The sequence below is a fragment of the Phascolarctos cinereus genome, unplaced genomic scaffold, assembly GCF_003287225.1.
Source record: "Phascolarctos cinereus isolate Bilbo 61053 unplaced genomic scaffold, phaCin_HiC Scaffold_1;HRSCAF=81, whole genome shotgun sequence".
NCBI lineage: Eukaryota > Metazoa > Chordata > Mammalia > Diprotodontia > Phascolarctidae > Phascolarctos > Phascolarctos cinereus.
Window position 1 is genome coordinate 57,728,306 of NW_027555514.1, and position 24,748 is coordinate 57,753,053.

The window sequence follows — 24,748 nt, forward strand, 5'->3', positions numbered from 1 at the left end:
ATAGTATTTGGGGTTGCTTTCTGCTCCTTGTTTTTTGCCATAATGTACGTCATTAACTTCCAGAATATGAATATCTCCAGATTATCAGTCTGATCACTTCTTCATTTCCCTTACATATTATTATTCCTCCTTCCTCTCCCTAAGTGTAAGAATCTACCAAAGCATTGTCCTATATTTTCCTTTTCCTTGGAAGAATTTTTCCCCTTTTAGTGCTTCACAGACCACTTCTATGCAGATGGATCTCAATCCTCGATTTCTAACAGTAACTACTCCCCAAGATCTAGTCTTATATTTTCAACTGCTGATTGTTCAACATTTCCCCCTGGGTAGCCTTCATATTTCAAATTCAGCATGCTTAAATAAGTATTTACCATGCTAAAATAAATATTCCTGAGAAAAAATGGGAATATTCTTGAATTCCTTATTTTTTTGATCATACCAAAATTCTCCCAGTTATTTAGGCTTGAAAGCCAGAAGGTTGCCTTTTTATCTCTAGTTCCTTTCTTTTCCTGTCTGGTCTGCACACTGCTATCTAAGTCACAGTTGGCATGCGTGTTTTATGTTCATGTTTATTGAGTTATACATACATGATGGCATCTGAACCTCATGATTTTATCTTGTTGCTCTCCTTTCCTTGTACTCTTCATTGATGCTCTATGTCCTGAAGAATAAAATGTAAACATGTTATTTTAGCATTCAAGACTCTTTACAATTTTATTCCAAACCTACCTTTCCAGCTTGATTTTATATTATTCTCATTCACACACTCCATATCTTTGCAAAACTGGAATACTGTCTATTCAACTATCTCATCTTACTCTCTCCTACATAAATGCCTCTCGCAATGTTGTCCTTCTTGCCTGAAATCAGCTTTTCTATCAAATTCCCTCTTTTATTTCAAAGCTAATTTCTTGTTTTACCTTCTCTGACACCTTGCCCAATCCCTTGAAGCTAAAAGTGATTCTTCCTTTCCCAAATCATTCACTCCTCTCCATCTTATTTTGCACATGCAAATGTATCCTAAAATATGTTATACTTTTTTTTGTTAATTTCATGTCCCAATTGAGAATGTTAATTACTTGAGGGCAAAAATTTTATTTTTTCAATATCCTCAGTGTCTAACACACTAGCCATTGGTTGCCTAATACATCTTCATTGGATTTAATTTAATTGAATATCCAACATATATTAAGAGAATCTTACAGGAATGATGAAACTATTTCTGCTAGTTAAAGTAGGAAGAAATGATACAGTCAGAATAGAAGTAAATGTACCCCTGGGGATGGTGAAGTCATAAATAGGGAACTGAAATAACTGTTAGGACAGGTGATGTTTTCATCTCTAATTTCAATTGAAAGATATAATTTATGGCAAAAATGGTATAGTAAGCAAATAATCATAGTTCCTACGTGGTATTAAAGAACACAATTTTGTTTTCTCAGTTATCTGATAACAGAATAACAGGAATTTAACCAAGAAGACAGAGCATTTCTATGAAAATATGGAAAACTGTGTTGGACAGGAGATTTATGTCATCAAGAGAACCTTAGTTTTAAATTGAAATGGGGGAGGACATTCTCATTTAAAACTCTAAAATTACATAGAGAAGAGGACCAATACCAAAGAATCATCATGGTGGACAAGGCATACATTAAGATTCCTATGGAAACAAAAATGTGAACAGACCGGAATTGTCTCTGTGGCTTACATAACAATCTGTAGGATTTGAGGTACAAACAAAATTAGATTTAAATTTTAGCGTGAGGCTCTCAATAGGATTTCCTGGTTTTGAATGCCATTCATGAATGCCATCATGAAAATGAATAAGTATATGTTTTCAAAAGAAATTTTTTCCATGGAAGCACAGGAATAAATAAATAAATGTATACGTTTCTCTAGCTAGATAGAGAGATAGGTAGATACATACATACATACATACATACATACATACATACATATATACATACATATGCACACACATATAAAAACATATGTGTGTATCCATAGATATACACACTTTTCTCTCTGAATCTTTGTGCATAATATGTGTGTATATACACATATGTACATATTCTAACCTCTGTTTATAAGTTTATAAGTTTCGTGATAAAAACCTTACAGAGAGCTTTCAGATGAAGCTAAAAAGAAAGAAAAATAGATGTTACATTGTTGGGTGATAGACTATGACCTGCCCAGATGCAAAAAGGCTATAGTTTGTGATTTGCTAATATGATTTTCAACAGTGTTACTCAAGCAAAATATAGCAGCATTTGGAGACTTCAGCTTATACTCAGAATGATTACTAGGACATTCATATCGGACATACTAAAGCTATAATGTTGACTTCAAGGTACCCATATGACTTAATTTGTATCAAATTAATTTAATATGTTCATAGATTTTTTGAAAGCAGTGGGAAGGTTAAAAGAGAGCAAGACCTGTGTATAGTGACACTAATATCTCAACAGCTCCAACTTGCTTAACTGTGTTTTAACATAAAGAAAAAAGTTCACAGGACTGATCTATATAGTCCTGAAGGGAATGGTATATGAGATTTTAACCTTGGGATAGTAGCGTATTCGAGATTAAGAAAGAGCTAAAAATGGATTAGGCCTTGAGCCAAAAACAACAACAAAACCCTGAATTTGAGGTCATCTGTTTATATGCAGGTATGTGGCAGAATAGTGAATAGGTGACCCTCGCCTATTCACACTATGTCTTAGTCCTTGAATAAATGAAAACTTGTTAATGTAGGGGAAAAAAAAAAAGAAACATGGTAGAGAGCATTTATTTATTTAGCATCTGAATCTAACAGAATTTTGAATAAGGTAGTCTGTGTTTGACAAAGCTATGGGAATGTTTGTAAAACTAAGAAGAAAGGCAAGAACAGAAGGGTGAGATTAAAACATCGAACACAACATAACCTTGCCATGGGAAAGTAAGATATATATTATGTGTATGTCTATACATAGATATGTGTGTATATACATGCATATACACATGTGTATTTGGGAAGAAATAAACTGAGGGACAGACGCTAGATGGGATTTTGGAGAAATATACATATATATTCTCTCTTCCTTTTGATTTGGGTCCTTGGAACCATGAGTTATGTTCTCTTTCTCACTTTTCATATTTTTCAGGCTTCTTTCTCTTTATCTAAATAAGGCATTTCAGTCTTCCATGTTAACATCTCTGCGTGACTATGATGTTATGAAATATTAACTCAAGCTATTATCTGGTTAAAATTAAAGCTCACAATTTGAATAAATAATAATTTACACATTTCACTTTGAGTTAGAATATTTCCATAACAATTAATAAACATATTGATTTTGCTTATTTACTAAATATAAGACCTTGATTTCAAGAGAGGCTCTTTGACTGTATTAGTTTAAGAGTATATTGCTAAGATAACAATCTTCAAAAGTTAAAATATTCTGCATTCATATGCCTCTAGGAATGCCTTGTGGGTGTGTGGGTGTGTGGGTGTAAAGCATATATTTTTATATGACAAGGCCACATTACAAGGTATTTCTACATTACTAAAACCTATCTTTAAATGTGGAGCATTCAATAAAAGTCTGACATAATTCACTGATAGTTTTGTGCTCTCTTAAATGATAGAGAAACCAATGGTGTGGTTGGGGAGGGGCACTACTGCTCTAGACTTAATTCTGGCATTCAGGAAAGAAAGAGCTTATGGTGTTGAAATCATGAACTTCTGAGGAGTGAGCATAATATTTTGGATTATTTTTTTCTGTATAATTTTTATAAAATAACTTTTTTTTAATATCACCTTTTCTTTCCCCTACATCATTCTTACTCCTCTACCAAAAGAGTTATCCCTGGTGACAAAGAATAAGAAAAGGGAGATAAAAAAGAAAACTAATCAATAGGTGACCTGTAAGATTGTGTATGTAATATTCTGTCACCTTGTTTCCTGTGGGGGAACATGAATCAAGAGAGCTAAAAAAAATGTCCTGAAATGTATCCAGGTTACTTCTTTTTCCCCCATGGGAGTCTCTGACCCAAGGGTTGAAATAGAAACCTTAAACTATTTATTGCTCCAGGCCTTAGGTAATGGCAGCCTGCACCAGGGGGGTGGCAGTGTCAGAGATATCACAGTATTTGGAATAGACAGTTCTTGGCAACAAAGGAGATAATGGAGCATGAGAGAGAGGGAGGAGTTGAAGAAGCTGCTTAGATGGCAAACCTGAGTGACTGGGAGGCTGGCAATGTCCTTACAGTAATAGGAGAGGAAGATTTGGAGAAAATAATATCAGTACTTAGAATTTATAAGGTGCCTTAAGTTTTACAGAGTTTTATATATATTAACTTATTTGACCCACACAATATCCCTGTGATGAAGGTGCTATTATTTTCCCCATTTTTTAGGTATAGAAACTTAAGGTCAGAAATTAAGTGACTTACCAAAGGTCACACAGCTAGTAAGTGTCTGAAATAAGTTCAAACTCAGATATTCCTGTCTCAAAAGCCCCTTGGCTCTAGCCAGTGAACTACCTAGCTGCCTACCTGAGAAAAAATAATGACATAGATTTAGGACATGTTAAGTTTAAAATGTCTATGAGACATACAGTTCAAGATATCTAGTAGACATCCAGAGACTCATTATAAATGTTAAGGATCCCAATAAATTTAAACATCATTTATGACTTTGCCATAATCTGGTTTCCTAAAGTATTGTTATAAACTAGAAAGTAATTATATCTAAATTAAGCAGCAATGTATTTTTAAATTATATAAAACTCTTCATCTTTTTTTTTCTAGAAAATTACCGTCTAATTCCCAACTTTTCCTGATTAAATTTGAACTTGCAGGGGACCAAAGTAGACAATCTATTGAGTACAATCTTGCTTACGAAGTTGTTTGGAGGAAACTTAGTACTGAACAGTATTGCACAGATATTTTGCCTTCTCTGTATAAAACTGATTTATTTGTACAGTTTTTTATTGTTATGCTAGCCAGTGGCACAAAACACCATAGACTTTTGTGGGTTTAGATTTCATTCTTCAATCTTTATGATCTCTTGGTGCCATATTCCTTATATAAGGAAGGTTGTGAGAAGATCTCTTCCTTCATTGATTATATAGGCACCACATTACCTTCTTTTTGTAACTTTGGCACTTAGCATATAATAGGTACTTAAATACGTACTTACTAATTCTTCATTGCTAGGTTAATGGCATCTGATCTGTTTCCTACTTCTTCAAGAGCAAAATATGAAAGGACAGAGAATTAAGTAGAAGAGCTAGAGAGGGAAAAAAATCACAAAACTCCACCCACAGAAGAAATTGTTTTGCATTGCCCATAGCTCTCTACTCTGTAATTCATATAGTTAGCAATTTAAACTCCTCTGGAGTTTCATAATTCATTTGCTAATTTGAAAAAAAATATACAGATTAAGTAATCACTAGGTGTACTGTGCTTGGAACTGAAGGAGATGGAAGGATAATAATTTAAATGCGTGCCTCACATTAAGATGAGGTTATCTGTTCTCAGGTAACACACATTTACCTAAAACTTTGCCCAAGTATAAAGTTGTGGACATGGTGGTAAATACCTATAATTATAGCTTCAGGGGAGGTTGAGGCTGGTGAAGCTCTTGAGCTTGGGATTTCAGAGCTGTACTGGGCTGTGCCAGTTGGGTGTCCACATTCAGTTCTGCATTGCTATAGCTAGTTCTTTGTGGCAGTGGGAGTGGGTTTTCTAAGAAGGGGTGACCTGGTCAGAAATGAAGCAAGTCAAAAAACACTAAGCCAATCAATAATGGAATTAGAGCCATGAGTTTCCTCTGTCCTTCTAACCTGGGTGAAACAGTCTTAAAATAAAATAGCAAATACAGAAAGGTATTGTTTTTTTTTTCTGTCACGATGCTATGTGGGAAGTAATATAAATATTATTTGAATTTTACAGATGAGTAAACTATGGTTTCAAGAAGTTGAGTAAATGGCAAAAGTTGCACAGAAATAGTACTCAAACTAAGATTTCTTTTTTTTTTTTACCACAAGTCCAATGCCTCTTTTTTCTATAAATCACTAGTGGAATGAAATTAAGTTATCATTCAGATCCATTGGCTCTTAATTAATAGGGAATAGAGGATGTTTTAAATTTTAATGAAGGTCAATTAATATGGAATTCTATTAAGTAATCCTTGTCATGATATTAACATAGGAAATTTTATACTAATTTAATACTTCATGAGCTTGTGCTTCTATAATGTTTGTAACTTACTTATAGATAATTGCGCATCATATTTATATAGTCCCAAGGTCCACGGTTATGTTGTTATGGGTGCTTTGTTCATATATTCAGAGAATGATCCCTTGACACTTAATAGATAATATTCATGCATTTCTGTGGCCAAATATTTTCATTAGTTTCTAGAACTGAGTGTCTCCAAACTCCTTAAGCTTGATGATAGATAAGAAAAGCATACTAAAAGGCCTTTTCAATTTCATAGTGCCCATTTTTATAGACCTTTAACTTCTCAGGTATAGCAACCATCAGTGGCACATCCATATCATAAAGAGACATTGAGTAGGACTCAATTACACGTTCTCTGAGGGAATTAGTGTATCGTATTGCTACTAAGGGAAGACAAAAAATCCTCTCTAGAAATAGTGTATGTGGAGTGCATTTGTTCACCAACCTCTTGAAATTTAACAGTGTATTCAATGAAACAGTAAATTCAATAAAATGTCTAGTAGAAATTTGTGTGTAAGGATTAAAAATTGATTCAACTTTTATAGATGAGTATGAAGGAGAGTTAAAGGATCTAGGAGATATTTCAGGACCTTATTGGTCCCTAGCTGACCCATCATACCAGAAAGTATTCCATTACAACTTTGGTTTGCTCCATCTTTACATCCTGCCATAATTGTTATGACAGGCAAGGGAAAAAAAATGTCTATATCTGTATCTGTGCCAAGTAGAAAATGAAATTCTTCGAATTAACTTAGGTTGACTACTTAGACATGATTCAATGAAAATATAAAAGGATGTTTGTAGTTGAGTGGCACATAGATCTATATTTAACTGTATGCTAATTACACTTTTGTCATTGACAGATAAAAATATGTATGACATCCTCATCAATTTGCAAGATAACAAAAATCAGGGAGGAATAGTTATACAATGAATGAATCTATATTTAAATGTTTTGAAAGGCTGAAACATTGAGGGAAATGTAATGTTATGAAATTTAATAGACAAACAATAAAGTTGTATTCACATGAAAAATATAGGGGTAGTTCTACATTAGGAAAATAACAAACCCTACAGACCATATATAAATAACAAAAATAATAAAAATCACAAGATTGTATCTGTGGGTCATGGAAAAAAGCATTTGACAAAATATTTGTTTTTGTGAGGAAAAAAACAGAGACATAAATGGATCATCCCGTAATATGATAGAGAGTATTTATCTCAAACCAAGAGCAATTATATCTGTTTGGAGAAATATTAGAGACTTTTTCAGTAATGTCAGGGGTAAAGCAAATATGTCCATTATTACTGTGATTTGTTTTTTTTCATTAAAACTTTGGAAATATTAGCCATAGAAATGAAAAGAAAAAGATGTTAAAGGGTTAAGAAAAGTCATATTGGAAACAAAAATATTGCTTTTAGTAGATGATAAGATGGCTTATTTAAAGAATATTAAAGATTCATTTAAAACAATTTAAATAATTAATAACCAGTAATTTTATTAGCTGTAATTGTTAATAAAGTAGGAAATAAAATAGACCAACAAAGATCATTAGATTTCTGTACAGTGATTTCTGTACAGTATAAATAAAGTACAGCAAGAATAGAGAAGAAATTCTGCTAAAAAAATCCTACAGAATGTGTAAAATATTTCGGAGTCCACCTGTGAAGACACATAGAGTAACTCTATGAATATAACTGTAAGACATTTTTTATAGAAATAATGCTATTAATTCTTCACAATTAGGCCCTTTTTATAAAATGATAATATAAATTAAATTAATTTACTTATATCAAATTGCCAAAGGCTTAATTATGTGTTTACATATATGTATATTACATATACATAAATACATACTTACACACATAATCAAATAGGGATGAGGGGAAACAAAAAGTCAAAATTTGTAAGAAAATAATTTGTCTTAAAGATTGATAGGAAAGGAGGCATTGTAATATCAGGTCTCAAACTATTCTCTGACATAATAATCCTAAAAATTATTTGGTACTAGCTACATATATAAAGTTAAACCATGAAGCAGATTACAAAAACAAGATTCAGAAGCAAAATAACAGAGGATTGTAGAGATGGATAAAACAAAACTTCCAGATACCAGGATAAGGACTTAGTATTTGACAACTACAGAAAAAACTTTGGAAAACAGTCTGTCAGAAATTATTAGGCTTACTACCATTAGTAAATCAGGGGAATGTGAAATAGTTTACCTGTCAGATCTATAGATAAAGGAAGAATGTAGGACCAAACAAGAGATAGCATCATCAAATATAAAATGGATAATTTTGAATATATTAAATTAAAAGGTTTTCCACAAATAAAACCAATGCAACCAACATTAGAAGGAAAGCAGAAAACTAGGGACTTTTTTCTGACAGCAGGTATCTCTGATAAAGGCCTCATCTGTCAACTATATAGAGAACTGAGTCAAATTCAGAACACATACATATATGTAATATATATGTGCATATGTGTATGTGTGAATATACATTTATAAAACCATTGCAGCTAAAAACCAAAAGCGAAACAGTTGACTGGGTATAAAATCTTTGCAGTTAATTTTTCTTGCTCTAAGAGAAAGGCTTGAATTAATGAATACGAGTAGTGTGTGTATGATTATATACACACAGATATATACACACATAAATTTGTTGTTTTTGAGTCAGTCAGTCATGTCCAACTCTTTGTGACCCCATGGACAATACTGTCCATAAGGTTTTCTTGGCAAAGATACTAGAGTGGTTTGCCATTTCCTTCTCCATTAGATTAAGGCAAACAGATGTTAAGTGACTTGCCCAGGGGTCACATTGTTAGCCAAATTTGAAATCACGTCTTCCTGATTCTAGGCCTAGTGCTCTATCTGCTGAGCCACCTACTTGCCTCCTAAGCAAACAGAGATTAGGTGACTTTCTGAAAGTCACACAACTAATACATGCCTGAGGCCAGATTTGAATTCAAATGTGACTACACGCCCATCACTCTTTGCATTGAACCATCTAGCTGTTCTCCATAGGTACACACACACTAATACTCTCACACTCACACCTATTCATCCATTTAGAGAGCGAGACAAAGACAGAGAGAGGGAGAATTGAAGAACAAAGTTCATTCTTCAGTAGTTATCAAAGTGTATAAACAAGTAGTTCTCAAAATAAAGCAAGTTAACAAGAACCAAATGGAAAAATGCATCAAATAACTAAAAATAATGGGAGAGCAAATTAAAGAAAAATCTCCAAGGCACCATCCCACACTCATCAGATTGTCATATATGACCCAGATATAGAAAAATGACATTTGTTGGAGAGTACGAAGGAGGAGAGGAATAATAATATGCTCTTTGTAAAGCTGAGAATTGGTCTCACCATTCTGGAAATTAATTTAGAGCTACCAAAAAAGTACTGAATTTGCACTGCTAGGCTTATATGCCAAAGGGACAGAAGAAAGAAGGAAAAGACTCTTATGTAAATATATGTGTATGAGTGTTCATGTCTGTATTCCTCACAATGCTTTTTTTGTTGTAGCAAAGAACTGGAAATGAAGAGGGCACCAATCAGTTGGGTAATAGCTGAGCAAATCGAGGCAGACGTGTGCTATGAGATACTACTGCACTGTGAGAAATAATGAAAGAGGTAGATTCAGAGAAGCATAGGGAGACTTTTATGAACTGATTGAGTTTGAAGAGAGTAGAGTCCACATAATTTATGCATTATAAAATTGCTAAAATAAATAAGAATTCTGGCCAATGAATTGACTGACACAACTCTAGAGGACCAGTGAGAAAATCATGCTAATTACTCTTTGAAAAAGATAATAGGTTATAATTGTGGACTAGGGAATCCATTTTCAGAAAAGAGTAATACACAGATTCTGCTTTTTGTGATTATTCTTACTCAATAGGAGGGGTAGAGTTTTTGAGGGGAAATGGGAAGAGAGGAGCTAATTTTTTAAAGCACCTCACTGAAGTTCTTTAAAATGTGTGGAAGATAATAAAAGTTTAGTAAGAACTTTTAAAACTAACATGCTGAATTCAGTATATACTCAAAATAAACTGTGCATAATAAGATGAGAAGTTGCATATATAGCATGTCTTTGTTGTTTGTATACTAAAACAGTGATGACAGTTTGTCAAATTCAAAATAATAAATTTATGGAAATGACAAAAATGAAAGCTTACCCTTGAGTGTATAAAAGTCAGCTTCACAATTACAATATGGGATAGGTATAGCTAGATATCACTTGAGTGGACAGGTTCTTAGGGGTTTAATATGTTGAAAGTTCAACATGAATTATGCCACATACATTTTTTACTCATCTATCTGCATATTTGTTGTCCCTGTGACCCTGCACTTGACCTCAAGAATTTATCCATTTGACGTTAGTGTCCATTTCTTTTGTTTTCCTTCAACCAGTCGGTTGATACTAGCTGATCAATACATGCTCATCAAACCAAATGATAGACAAAAAAGCTGATACAATATTTAGCCATATTAAGAGAATCATCATATCTTAGATTAGGAGGGTCATAGTTTCATTGGATTCTACCGTAGTTAAACAATACTCTTACCTAGAGGAAGGGATTCAGTTCAAGTTGCCCCATTTTAGGAAGGACATTGATCAACTGGAGAGTGGCCACGAGGACAACCAGAAGAGTGTAAGATCTCGTATTCATAAGCATGAAAGATTCAGCTGAAGGAATTAGGGAATTTTATCCTAGAAAAGAGAGGGCATATTGGGAACCTGATAACTTTCTTCAAGTATTTGAAGAGTGTAACATTGGAGAGGAATTACAGTTATTCTGCTTGACCCTGAAAGTATGTGATTTATGACAATTGGGGAAGATGCAAGAAGGCAAATGGAGACAAGTGTAGTGGAGTTTCCTGACAATTAGAACAATCCAAAAGTAAAATAAAGTGTCTTGCAAAGTTATATTAGAAGTTATAGTTTCACCCTTTCTAGAGATCTTTAAGCTAAAAATTGATGTCCATTGATTGGACACCTCATAGACAAGATTCTTATACAGGTATGGATTGAACAAAATGGGCCTCAGTAGTTCTTTCCAATTCTGAGATGGTATAATACATGCATACAGGGATAAAGCAAGACAGTATTGCTTTCACATATAAAGTTATTTTTAAAGAAACATTTCTAAAAGTTCACATGCTTTAGGAGTACTAGGCATCTAGAATGTCTAAGCTGTTATTTATGCTTCAAAATCTGAGTTTGCTTCAGAAAACTTTTACTAATAGTAGAAAATAATGACATTAAAAGAAGCTCTAACCACACTATTTTGTTTTTCATATCACATTTTCCCTGGATGCAAGAATGTGTTTTGCTATGTTAATTCTTTTGCTAGCTACATTTTTGGCATGGCTTTTTAAGTTTCTTGAAAAATATCTTTTACACTACTAAAAGAATGCAGTCATTAGGGAAAAAAAACCCTCCTCTACCTTTTTTTTTCATAAAGTATGCATAATATCCGTTAAAATGAGAGTATAAAATTCTTAGTGGCTGTATGGACTCATTAAAATGTTTCCCAACTCAGATTTGCATGTTTACAGTTTCTAGTAAACCCTGCCAGGATTTATCATCAAAATCTGAGGTTTGATGCTGAAGGCCCATCTCAGTATACTTCAAGAATGCCATAGAATCTCAGCCCAGATGTCCTTTGAGCCACCTTCTAGCAGCCTCCAAGCAGTACAACAAACACAAAAATTCAGGCATTGGGAATCAAAAAATATAATTTCCATTAACAGTAAAAAAAAAAAGTCTGTTTTGGAATAGCATAAAGCTAAATGTGAAAGAATGTTTTAGTTTACATTTTTCTTTTCTTCAATGGCTCTAACCATTTAATGTGTTGCTCAGTCTTTCTGCATTTCTCAAGTTTATTTGAAGTCCTTCCAGTCCACTTGGGACTGTATTATGAAAGTGGCTCTAGGAAATTTAGAGAGGGAGCACCCATTAGTATTAATGGGACTCCTAAGGCAAACTTTCCCACTTCAGGCTCAATGTTAATGTCTTTCTGCAGTTATGGTTTTGGTGAATTGTTAAATAGATAATATTAAATCTTTTTCTTTAAAAACAAAGGTAAATTTTATTTCTCAGCCCTTGAATGCCAACTAGCTATATATAACCCAACAGCACAATTACTAGGCTTGAAGGAAAGATATTTCTTTTAAAATGAATAAATTCTTCCCAGATCATTGCTTCGTATATTGTTCTTACATCATTCCTTCTTTTCCCAATGGGGTTTGTAGGTACAGCACTTGTCGTCCAGTGGGACCACGTACATCTCCAGGATAATTACAACCTAGGCAGTTTTACTTTCCAAGCTACCCTCCTCAATGACGGGCGGATCATTTTTGGATACAAAGAAGTAAGTGGAACAAAATGAATTCTTCTCCCTATTCCCCTTGCCAAATTTTATTTACACACACACACACACACACACACACACACACACACACACACACACATTTTAATTCTATGTCTCAAAACTTTTCCCTATGTTTCTATTGTCCCTTTTTCTTTAAAGTCCATAAAATTGAATCATTCTTACACTAAATATGAACTGTGTTTTTAAAATTTCTTTCCTGTGTTATGCTGAAAAATGAAATACTCGTTTTCAGTATGATGGCCATAGAATGTGGGATGTAGAAACTGCCTATTAGCTCTTCGGTTATAACCCATGTATTTAAACCGGGCTCTAATGATTAGATTCTGGCTGTCAATGTTTCATTTCTTTCCTGTAAAAGGAAAGGGTTTACTGACCTGGGCTCGTCCACATGGCCAATTGAAATATTTAACAAAGAAATACCTTTCTTTGTCTTTTTGTTTTTTGTTAACAAAAGGTCAATTTTTGGTCCTAGGGATTCTTGTGAAATCCCATGTTTCCAAGTACAAAAGAAAACAGGAAAAAATAGCCATAGGCTTCATAGTAACCATGAGTACAAATCTTCATAACAATGTTAGTTGGAGACTTAGGTTGAACTAATTAAACTTACGGGAGAAAATTTAATATTAATATGTGAATATATGGATGTCTCTCTGTTAGGAGAAGGTAATAAAAGAGATGATGTGTTATGTTGGGAAACAGGATACTGGCCATCATGGGTTTCATCCTTCACAGCAACATCTTGGACTTGATTTATTGATGAAACAAATAACTACAGAATTAATTGGCTATCTCTTATCATAGACCAAGAAAAATGACCCTGAACCTAAAATCAAAAGATTTTGGTTTGAATACTGGCTCTTCTTTTTATTGGCTGTGTGACCTAGAAGAATTCACTTAAGATTTCTGCAACTCAATTTCCTTTTATGAAAAACAGCACTAGTATTACCTGTATTACCTGTGGCACATGGTTCTTGTGAAGGTTGAAACAATAACATAGAGTGTATGAAAGTTTTATGTAAACATAAAGTATTAAATAATATAATTTTATGCTAGTATATGTATAAGGCACACACACACACATACACACACACACACACACACATATATATATATATATATATATATATATATATATATATATCACACATACACACATGTGCATACATATGCCAGTTAAATATGTGCTATGTGCTTGTATATATATGTGTGTATCTGTACATTATATATGTATACACACATAGATCTGTATGCACATATCCATCCATATATATACACATATATATCCATCCATATATATAGATAGATAGATAGAGATAGATAGATAGATATGTGACAAAAGGGATAGAGTGTAAAACTCAGACTTTACAATAAGTTAAAGCCTTGACATTATGAAACTTTCAGATTGGAGTATATAATGATCTATTGACAGTTTGAGATGCAATGAATGATCTCCTTTAGGAATTGCAGCTAATCATAACAGCAGATTAAGTTCCAGGATCATAAAACTCAGATGGAGTAATATTACCGACATAGAATAATCATGACCATCCTATAGTAGTCATTGCTTTCCAAAAATTTTCTTTGCCAAAAATTTTCAACTCATTTTGCCAAAAAATCATTTACCCCCTATGGAACTCCTCTAGTTTCATGATGGAAAGAGTCATGCTAGATGGGAGAGAAAACTTAGACCGATAGTTGGAAATTGCAGGCATGTAAATTTGAGCTCAACATAAGGAAAGACTTCCTCGCATTCCAAAATACAGTGCTATACCTGAGCCAAGAGGAAGTTCCATGTCACTTGGATTCCTTAAGTGGTCGCTGATTACTTTTTGTGGATGCTGTAAGTGGAATCCATGACTTCTGTCCCTCTACTGAAATTCTGTACTATTTGTCAGTGAGAAAATAAAGTTTAATTTCAAACCAACTTTTCTAGACTGATAAAAGTCTAGAAAAGACTCTTCTAGTTGATAAAAGAAGGGAAATATATTTAAAATTGAAAATGGTCACTTTTGAAGAGATTTCATAATTTGTAGGAGCAATCTCCTCTACTTTGAAAATGTCAGATGTAGGACTGAGTGATTTCCACAGGAAAATACATTGTGTGACTTTTAAATATATGGTGCATTACTTGTCCAATGAATGGGGAATGGTACGATAGAAAAAAAAAAGCACTTGTTCTCCTAGTTGAGGAGACCTGAGTTCAAATCTCATTATGGATTTTTACTAGCTATTTGGCCTTAGGAAACCTGCTTCTCTGTGTCTCAGATTTTTTATCCGTAAAATAGGGGGTTAAATATGATGATATTTGAGGTTTTTTCCACCTCTAAATCTTTGATCCTGTAATCCTTTTATTATATAGGGGGTATAACTTCCATCTCATCTTCATCTAAAACTATAATTAGCCCAAGGGTTATCATAGTCAGCTAAGTGGCACAGTAGATACCAGAGTCAAGAAGACCTTTGTTCAAATGTGACCTTGGATACCTAATACCTGTATAACCCTGGGCAAGTCACTTAACCTCTGCTTGCTTCAGTTACCTCAAATGTAACATGGGGATAATAATAGCACCCACCCGGAAGGTGTGAGGAACACATGAGATAATCGTTCCCAAATGCTTGACACAATGCCTAGCACATAGGAGGTGCTTAAGTAATGCTTGTTCCTTACCCTCGCTCCCTTCCCCTTTTGGGATAAGAGGAAGCATGAAATTATGGAAACGGTATCTGCTTTGGAGTCAAGAAAACATAGGACAAATCCTGCTTCTTACTTAAACTATCTGTGTGACCATAGACAACTTACCTGACCTTTTAAGTGTCCCAGTCAACTAAGACTGGAAATTACAAATATGTTACTGATGTGGTCTTCTAGGTCCTCAGGTGTGGCTTTTTGACTGAGTCCAAGTTTTACATGACAAATCCTTTTATTAAGGGGATTTATTCTATGAAGTTTGGATTCAGTCAAAGCACAGCGCTTGAGGACCTAGAGGGCCCCATGTGGCCTTGAGGCTGCAGGTTCCCCACCCTTGCAGCAGTTTTGACAGCAGGAGTTCCTTATACTGATAAAAATGACAACTCCTGCAAAAAAGAAAAATCTAGGCTATAAATGGAATATGAGCAAAATGAATCCATCCATTGCTTGCTTTTGAAAAGAATTAGTACATTTCATACAGAGATTAAAGACTGGAGATGATAGTTTTGGAATGAATACTATTATTTTTTTCTTCAGTTTTTAGCTACAGTGGTAAGACTCTTGACATCTAGATCCAGGGTCAACACGGTCGGCAGTTTTGAAACATACTAACTTCAAGCTTTTTCAAAATGCAGTTTCACATAGTAACTATGGCCTTCCTCTGATTTCTGTTATCAAAATGCTGTCATCTTTATTTACTCTGTTCCCAATAAGTTTCTCCCATGGCAGATTAATAGTTTAGTATTTCTGTTTTCCCTTTGTTGTGGGTTTGGCATTTTCCAAGTAAAATACTAGTCTGCTTTTATCAAAAGCAATTTTCCATTGTGGTTTTCCTGTGTTTTGTCATATGATATTAAGTGGATGTGCAGAGAGGATGTTTTCTTGATTTTTTTTGTCTCTCTTGTCATGCTGTATATCTCCCCTTTGCACTTAAAGTCCCTACAGAAGTAATCTGATTATGTCTTTCATCTCATATGCCTTAACTCACTTTGAACAAGAAAATCATTTCATCTTAAGTTGATCTATGTGTTGTTATTACTGAGGGTTAATGATTTCCTTCTATTTGAAAATTCTACATAGATTTTTTTGAGTGAGAAGACAAGGTTATATCTGGAACTATAGCTACTGGGGGAGTTTCATTATTCTGCTCTTGATCTGGTGAGTAAAGAAGTATGGTACCAAGAAGAAGATAATATTAAAGCATTCTCTACTTAGCACTTAAATATCAGATTGAATTATTACAACAAAGTTGACTATTAGGGGGCAGAATATATTCATGAAAAAGGTTATAGAAGACTAACAGGATTTCTTTTTTTGACCAGCATATTACACACTGCTAATTACTACACAACAGCATTGCCCAGGATTTTATACCTGGATTTAAGCAAAAATTTTGATGAAGTCTTTTATTATGATCTGCGGACATGATAAAGAGGGGTGTGAGCTGGAGAATATGATGGTTAGGCATAGCTGGCACCTGTAGAAGCTCTATAACCTTAGTTATTATTCTGACTAAGCAACTGTGTTAAATAAACTATAAATGCAATTATCTTGGCTAATATCCTTCCTGGGGCCCTGTTTCAATAAGGACTTATTGCTATTTCTCTCCTTACCCATCTCTCAGTCCCCTCAAATGAGTGAGGGAAATACTTGAACAACTTTGCCTGTATCCGTTTTCATTTTCCCCACAAATAACATAATGTTGAAAATTAACATGAAGTCCACTAGCATTAAAAAAGTAACTTGAATGGATAGAGGCCAAGAGTAGTGAGGTTTAACTTGGAGGAATTCCTTCAGTGGTATGCCAAAGATCCCTGTGCTTTGCCACGCTTTATTGAACTTAGGAATTAAATGGAACATTAGTCTGGAGAGGCCCAGACCAAGTTACAGATTGATAACTAGAAAAAACATTGATTTAAATTATTGAGTCACTGAGAGACTTGATAAAGATAGATATGAACTTGCTTATCAAATTTGTGGATTCAACAAACTTTGAGATTCTTTTCTGTGTAGAGCATTGTACTAGGCCTTTGCAACCCTAAAAATTAGTTAATCTGGCCCCTGATCTCATGAAGCTTACAGTTTTACCAAGGAAAGATACCCAGGCCCAATAAATCTGATAAAGTGAATGAAAAACAAAATATTTTATTAGGTCTTAGGGCAAAGATTGTTATTGAGAGGAGGATAAGTGGAAGGCTTTTTGAATTACGTACTTCTTTAGTCTGGATTTAAAGGATATGAGAAGAGAATACTAAATCTTACTTTGCTTATTTTTGACTTTAAAAGAGTTTTTGATTTGGTAGAGTAGAATACAGTCTCAAAGACTTTCTTCTAGCAGGGTATCTTCCATGTACCTATTATGGACAGGCTGGAATAATGAGTTAAATTTAATAAGATAAATTCTAATAGGCAACTATTAGAGAAGATCAGTTAAATTCACATTTTAAAAAAGAAGGCTAAGTAAATAACCAGTAGTAGACTGTAGACTCAACTTAACAGTTTATATGAGTGTCCTCTAAAACTAGTGTGATTTCTGGGTGCATCATGGTTAATGTCAATTCCAGATATATATTATGTTTGGGATTTGGTCAGACAACTCATAGAGTGTGATGTTCTTTTGTCTGTGTTACATTTAAGAGGGATATTTGCGAACATATCAAAAAGAGGGGAACCAGAATGGTAAGGACTGTTAAAGGAAGCTCCTATGAGAAATAGTTGAAGAAATTGAAGATATTTACATTGGAGAAAAATAAGTCTCAGGACAAAACATCATAACCTCTTCAAATATGTGAAAATCTGTCATGTAATAAAGGGATTTAGAATCATTTTATCTGCCTTCAGAGGGCAAAAAGGGACCAAGAAGGAGTAGAGTGTTGTTACATAAAAAGATCTTAGTAATTTTAGTTATCCCGAAGTAGAATGGGCTTCCTTGAGAATCAAGGAGTTCCTCAGCCCTGGTGTTCAAGCAGAGACTAGATGACTACATTATAAATAGAGTGTATAGGGAATTCCTGCTTCAAGCATTTGAAGGATAGGATTTGAGGAATAGTATTTTTTTTTAATTTTGCGGGATAGTAGAGTTAGATTGAATGACTTCCAATTTCTTCCAGCTCCAGTGTTTTATGATTCCAAGTGGTGATGGAATGCGGTATTAGTCTCATTTTATTAATGAAAAGAGATGCAGAGGGTTAGAACCAGAATATTAATCAGTGCTATAACCAGGGGTAGAGTGTTGGTATCTTGACTCTCAGTCCAGTGGTTGCTGGTTTTCTTGGCATTTGTTTGCTTCCCGTTTGCCCTCACTAGATCAGTTCTAGAGTTGCTCTTGTCATAGGAGGATCGTTGGTGCCCTACATGAATGTCTTTCTCACTTTTTTCTCACCTACTGAATCAATTGTAGGACTTGCTGGGCGAGAAATCTCAGCAACAAGCAGGCAGTTGCTTGTTTTGCAGGTGTAGAACTAAGGAGACAAGGTGCAAATATAACAACTGGGTGGAAAAATGGTCATGAGTAGGTTTCCCTTGTCTCCTGCCACAGACACAATGCTCTATAATCCAGTACCAAATACTTAAGAATTAGGTGAGAAAAATCTATTATGAAAGGGCATGTACTCAGAACAATAATGGAGGTGCTTACTTCTGGAATGAGACTGGTTTTATTTCTCAGAAACAACAGGTAAACTGTAAATTCCTTACTCCTACATCTGGTCTATTTTCTGGGCTATTTCTGGTTCCTCTTTGTCACATGCTTTGTGTTGCAGAAAAATTGGAGTATTCTTATTCTCTGGTATTCTCTTTCTCATTGTTGTCTCTGAGGATATTGGCGCACAATGTGGGTTCAGATCTCTACTTGGATAATTATTAGCTGTGTAACACTGAAATTCTTTATATGCCTCAATGTCCACATCTTCAGAATGAGGAGATGGAACCTGATGCCCTCTGAAGTCCCTTCTAGGTCCAAAGCTGTGATTTACTCGGCCTATAATCTCTCCTTTCACCCCTATTAAGACTTTACCTTCCTTCAAGGACCAGTGAAGGTGCATCCTCCTTCATGAAGCTTTCCCCGATGCCTTCAGCCAGAAATGAGTTATGTCATTTTTCACACTACTCTGTCTGAGCACTCTGTGTTAATCAGATTTTAACTTCTATTACAATTCTATGTATGCTTCATACAATTTCACATGTATTTGCCTTCTCTTCCATTGAGTTTTGAGGGATAGTATTTTTAGGTTGTTTTGGAAAATGAGTTCATGCCCACAAAGCAATGTCATTTTTTTCCCCATCTTTGTATCTCTCATTCCTTTCCCAGTGTGAATGTAGGAAGCACATAATAAAAAGAGGCAGTATAGTGTGAGGGTTAAAGTACTAATTTTAGTATCGGAAGATCTACATTCAGATCTCAGGTATGGCACAAATTCCCTGTGAGACCCTGGGCAAGCAGTGGCTTTGAATCTCAGTTTCTTCCTCCATAAAATGGGTCAGTGGTCATACTTGTTCCCTATTTTAGAGGTCTTTGTGAAGAAAGTGTTTTATTTTTCTAGCCACTGTTCTTTGCATCAGATTGCTAAGAGAAAGGTATTCTGCATTAGAGAAATAGTAACTTGATTGCTGGCGGTAATTATAGTAATTCTTAATGTTAATAATGAATGATTATTGAACTTAGGAATGAAATGGAACATTACTCTGGAGAGGCCTAGACCAAGTCACAGATTGATAACTAGAAAAAACATTGATTTAAATTATTGAGGCAGATTTTATTTCCTGTTGCCTTTATGTCGTTTATTTTAGTAGGTTACAGTGTTTCTTTACCATTTTGCATGTCAGTTTCTCACGATGACACTAAGTCTCTATTGCTTTATAGCTAGAGATCTGTTTCCACCTACTTCCTTTAATTATGGCATACTGAATGCTATCCTACTGGGCTTCTCTAGATGGGAAAATCAGGGGCTTCCCCCAGGAACTGCTGTCATTGCTCTTTCCATCCTGTCTTCCTTAGAGCATATGAAGCTTTATAAGCTGTTGCTGCGCTGACTTGTTACATCAGGAAGAAAACAGCAAATTAGTCTTGGATAACTGATCTAAATTGAGGCTTCTCAGGATACTTCAGCCTCTTCATTCACTTTATGCAGTTTCTAGTATATTTATTGAGTATTTATGTATGCTTTTTTTTTTCAGCCAAAGACAAGGTTTATTAGAATATCCATCATATTGGGCAGATTCTTAAGGAGTCCAAACATGAGTAAACAGTGGCTAGATTATAAGAATCCCAGCAGTGGCTAGATTTTAAGAATCTTAGCATCTTAATGGAGACAAGATACAGAAAGACTGGGGGAGGGATCTAGGAGTGGCCAAGTAGTCCATGAGATAAGAGAATTACCAAGGGTGGAAAGTGGCCTTGGGCCATGGGGAGGCAAGACAATGGAGGGGAAGATTATAGCCTCAGGCTAACGCCAGAGATTTGGCCATGTGGGAAAGTCCAGGGTTTTTCCTTTCTGGGGCCCAGATCCCAAACCCATCATTCCCCCTCAAACAAATGGGGCCCAAATTCTTTTGGAGTAAGGGGCAAAGATCTCGGCTTCTGAAACTGCTTCCTGCTGGCAAGGGGCATAGAGCTGTTCCTGCCTCAAGGGGGTCCAAAAGAGGAGGTTGACTGGAACCAAGCACAGGATGCATCCCGAGAATAACGTGGGGACATTAGCTGGTACTCGATCGTTTGTGAATGGCCCATAGTCTGTAAGACACAAATCTGACAGAAAAAAACACATGGCCCAGATATAATGCAGGGACTATATTTAGGGCCCAGCTTTGAGAGGATAAAACATCCTTAGCTATGTTTGGATTCAGTTTTCCAACATTGCAGTATCAAATCCACCTCATAGCCAGACCGAGGTAACACGGCTAACATTCCCTTTCAAAGGAATATAATGAGGAAACTGAGACAGGAGGATCCTATCTTAGACTGAGGCTAAAATTGTCCTCTCAGCTTTTCCTGATGCTGACTTCCCTCCAGCATCACCTTCTCTGAGTAGCTTGTGGCATTTTTTTCAGATGGTAGATTACTGATTATAGATGGATTAAGACCCATCAGACAACTCAAAATAAAATCCTATGAGGTTTTACCTCAAACTGCAAGTTTTACTAATCACAGCTTAGGAAAAACTTTTCCAGGATTTACATCTCAAACTTAAATTTATCCTAATGTAAAAAACCAATCATTAGAGATTTCTATGCACTTGCAAATTCTCAGCAAGTCATACATAACCTGAACAAGCTTTTTGGCTAGTTTACACATTAAAACAATAACCAACAGTAGGCAAATTATTTTAGAGGTAACCAAATTATGAAAAGTTGCTTGACATAACTGATTCAGGAAGTTCACCAATTTGAAATTTGAAAAAAAACCCATTACCAATCATGTGACTTCAGTTTTGTTAAATCCATTTCCAAATTACTTTATCCAGAGAATCAGTATCTCATCATTAACAGTTAAAACTACAAAATTAAAAGAGCATGCTTACCCAAGTTCAGAGGCCAGCTTCTTTACCTTGAGCAGGATGTGCTGAACCTGGGTGATGCTTCCTGGCAAAGGTTGCCCTAGAGCCCAAGGCCATTGCCAGGGGGGCCCATGCTGTAGCTGCTGCCCCTCCCCCCTCCTTCCTGTCCCAGGTGGGGGAGGGTGAAATCAAAAGTGAGGGGTAAAGGGTGAAAATTCTTTTCTCCAATGAGAGGATTTAACAGATACCCTCTTGACTTAAGGGAAGGGAGTGACCAGGTTGTAGAGGTGTTTCAAAACTCCTTAATGATCAATCACAAAACCTCCAGAACATGCCAAGATATTTTTAGCTGTTCTAACTTTCCCTGTAACCTCCATGAAGTACTGAATATTCAGAGGTACAGAGGGAAGGGAATAAGCCTCAGGGAACCAAAAAGCAACTGCAGTTTTCCCCAATTCCCTAGCATCGAGAGAATTAACAGAATTGAACATATACCATCCGGATAGGGCATCCATCCTTATCCTCTATGCTGCAGAAGGTGTACCCAGGTCCATGGCCTTCAACTGACCCAGTGGACCAAGAGCCTGAGAGAAAAACAGCCTCATAACTATCTGCCCGAAAAGCACCTCCAAGCCTTGGTGCTTGGAGAGCGACCTCAAATGCAGAGCAAGAAAGGAGGGGAGGGGAGGCTTACATACCTTCCCGTCTTGGCTGGAGAAGAACTTGGGGTTAGGCACGGGCCACAAAATGATGCGGTTTGGGGGTCCAGGGGTCCTGGGACCCCAAAATCACAATACGTGAGTCCTGCCCAAAGAATTCAACCCGGGCCTTCTTTCAGCCAAAGACAAGGTTTATTAGAACCTGCATTGTATTGGGCAGACTCTTAAGGAGTACAAACATGAATAAGCAGTGGCTAGATTATAAGAATATAAGTAGTAGCTAGATTATAAGAATCCCAGCAGTGGCTAGATTTTAAGAATCTAAGCCTATGCTAATCTTATTTACAAGGGAGCTCAGAGATTAAAAATTAGTGGTAGGGCATTATCTAAGGAAAAAATCAGTTATTGTAGTGATTTCATCTGAGTGTAGGAAGCTTATTATCTGTATATAATAGGGGGCAGTATGGTGAAAATGTACATTTTATAATGAGAAGATCTGGGTTTAATTCCTGGCCACACATCTTAAAAGCTTACGTGACCTTGGATAGATTAATCACATACTCTCCAAGCCCCAGTTTATTGATCTGGAGAGGATATAATAAACAAGTACGCCACGAGTGGATAAAAGTCCTTTTTTTTTTTTAATAGCCCAGAGGAGCTGGATTCAATTCTTGCCTTTGATACAGACAGTCAGTGTAACCATAGACAATCAATGCCACAGGCCATTCTCAAATGTCACCATCAGCAGTGGGTTTGAGTATTTAATCAATAGAGGAAGTGTCCACACTTTGGGCCAGCCCTTCCAAAAAACATTAAAGAAAGATAGAGGATTTGTGGTGTTAGATTAGATCAAGTTTACAACACTCTAAATACAAAGCACTACTTAGACACAAGCCCTTTTCTCTCTTATCAGGTAGTTTTGAAGCAGAATGTTATCTCTAGGCAGATGTGAATATTCTCTTAAATCAAGTGAGGAATAACCCAAGGATAGAGGGATGAAGTCTTGGTCAGCTGTTGTTCTACATCTGTGACCTCATTGATACAGGGAGTTTCCCTCTGCGAATGCAGATGAGGAGCACTTCTGTAACTAATCACCTGAAAGTGGTGTGTGTTGAGGGGCAATGCTAAAACTGAGGACCTTGTTACTTTGTCTGAGACACAGCTTGAAGCCAAGTCTTCCTGACTCCAAGATCTCTTTCTTTCCACTATGACACACAGACTTTCAGGGTAAGGGTAAGGAGAAAGCAAACGTGGGCAGTTACCGTCGGCATCCCAAGGAGGTAAATTGCATGGCCACCCTGCATTCAGATGCAGGCACCCCAGAGTTTTATGGCCTTGGACGAGGAAGGATCTGAGGAGAAGGAAGAGAGTATTTCAGGAAGCAAAAGAAGGCCTCCCAAGCTCCTTACCTCGTGTTCAAGACTTGCTACAAGGCTGGAGCTACCCAGCTTACACCTGTACACGTACGGCAGGCCCTGCCATATATTGTGTGCTGTAGTCAGACCACCACTTGCTGCTTTCTCAACGTCCTTAGTTTTCTCTTGCAGCTATGGCTTTTTCAGTGATGTTTCCCTTGCCTAGAATGGCTTCCCTTGCCATTCTTTATTTTGAATCGCTACTGCCCTTCAAGGCCAAATGCCAATGCCACTTCCTTCATGAAGCCTTTCTTAATCCCCTGAGTGAGTAAAGAGCTTCCCTTAACTTGTGTCTGTCTGATTCAGTTATCATGCATCATTTCGTATTATAATTTCCTCTCTGTGTCATAACCCTGACCTTATCCTACCTTCTACAGGAAGCATTTCCTAATCCCTCTTAATTCTAGTGTCTTCCCTCCATTGATTTTCTCCATTTAATGCAGTATATAGCTTGTTTATAACTGGTTGTTTATTTGTTGTCTTTCTCATTCAACTGTGAGCTTCTTGAAAGCAGGGACTGTTTTTGCCTTTCTTTGTATCTCTAGTGCTTAGCACAGTGCCTGATACATGGTAAGCATGTATTATTTTTGTTGAACAAATAATTTACTGACCCTCTCCTGACAGAATGTCAGTTCCATGATGGTGGAGTGTGTGTATCTTAGCTATACAAGCAGTAGGTGCTTAATAAGTGGTTGTTGGAATTTGATTTTGGAAGGAAAAAAATGGGAATTGGGAATTTAGGAGGGATAAGAAGAAAAACTGGAATGTGTACATTAAAGAGAGGCAGAAGGAGAAAAGACATTTACTGTCAAGGAAAAGGGATGACTGCTTTGGGAATAATGCTTCCAGT

At 35.8% G+C, this 24,748-nt stretch overlaps 1 protein-coding gene across 1 annotated transcript in view; it reads left to right on the plus strand.

The window, feature by feature from the left end:
- PLXDC2 (plexin domain containing 2) overlaps positions 1-24,748 on the plus strand; it is a 495,943-nt gene that overhangs the window by 329,639 nt on the left and 141,556 nt on the right. Inside the window, 1 exon segment of the mRNA XM_020966887.2 lies at positions 12,502-12,620. Coding sequence (XP_020822546.1) covers positions 12,502-12,620 — 119 coding nt within the window.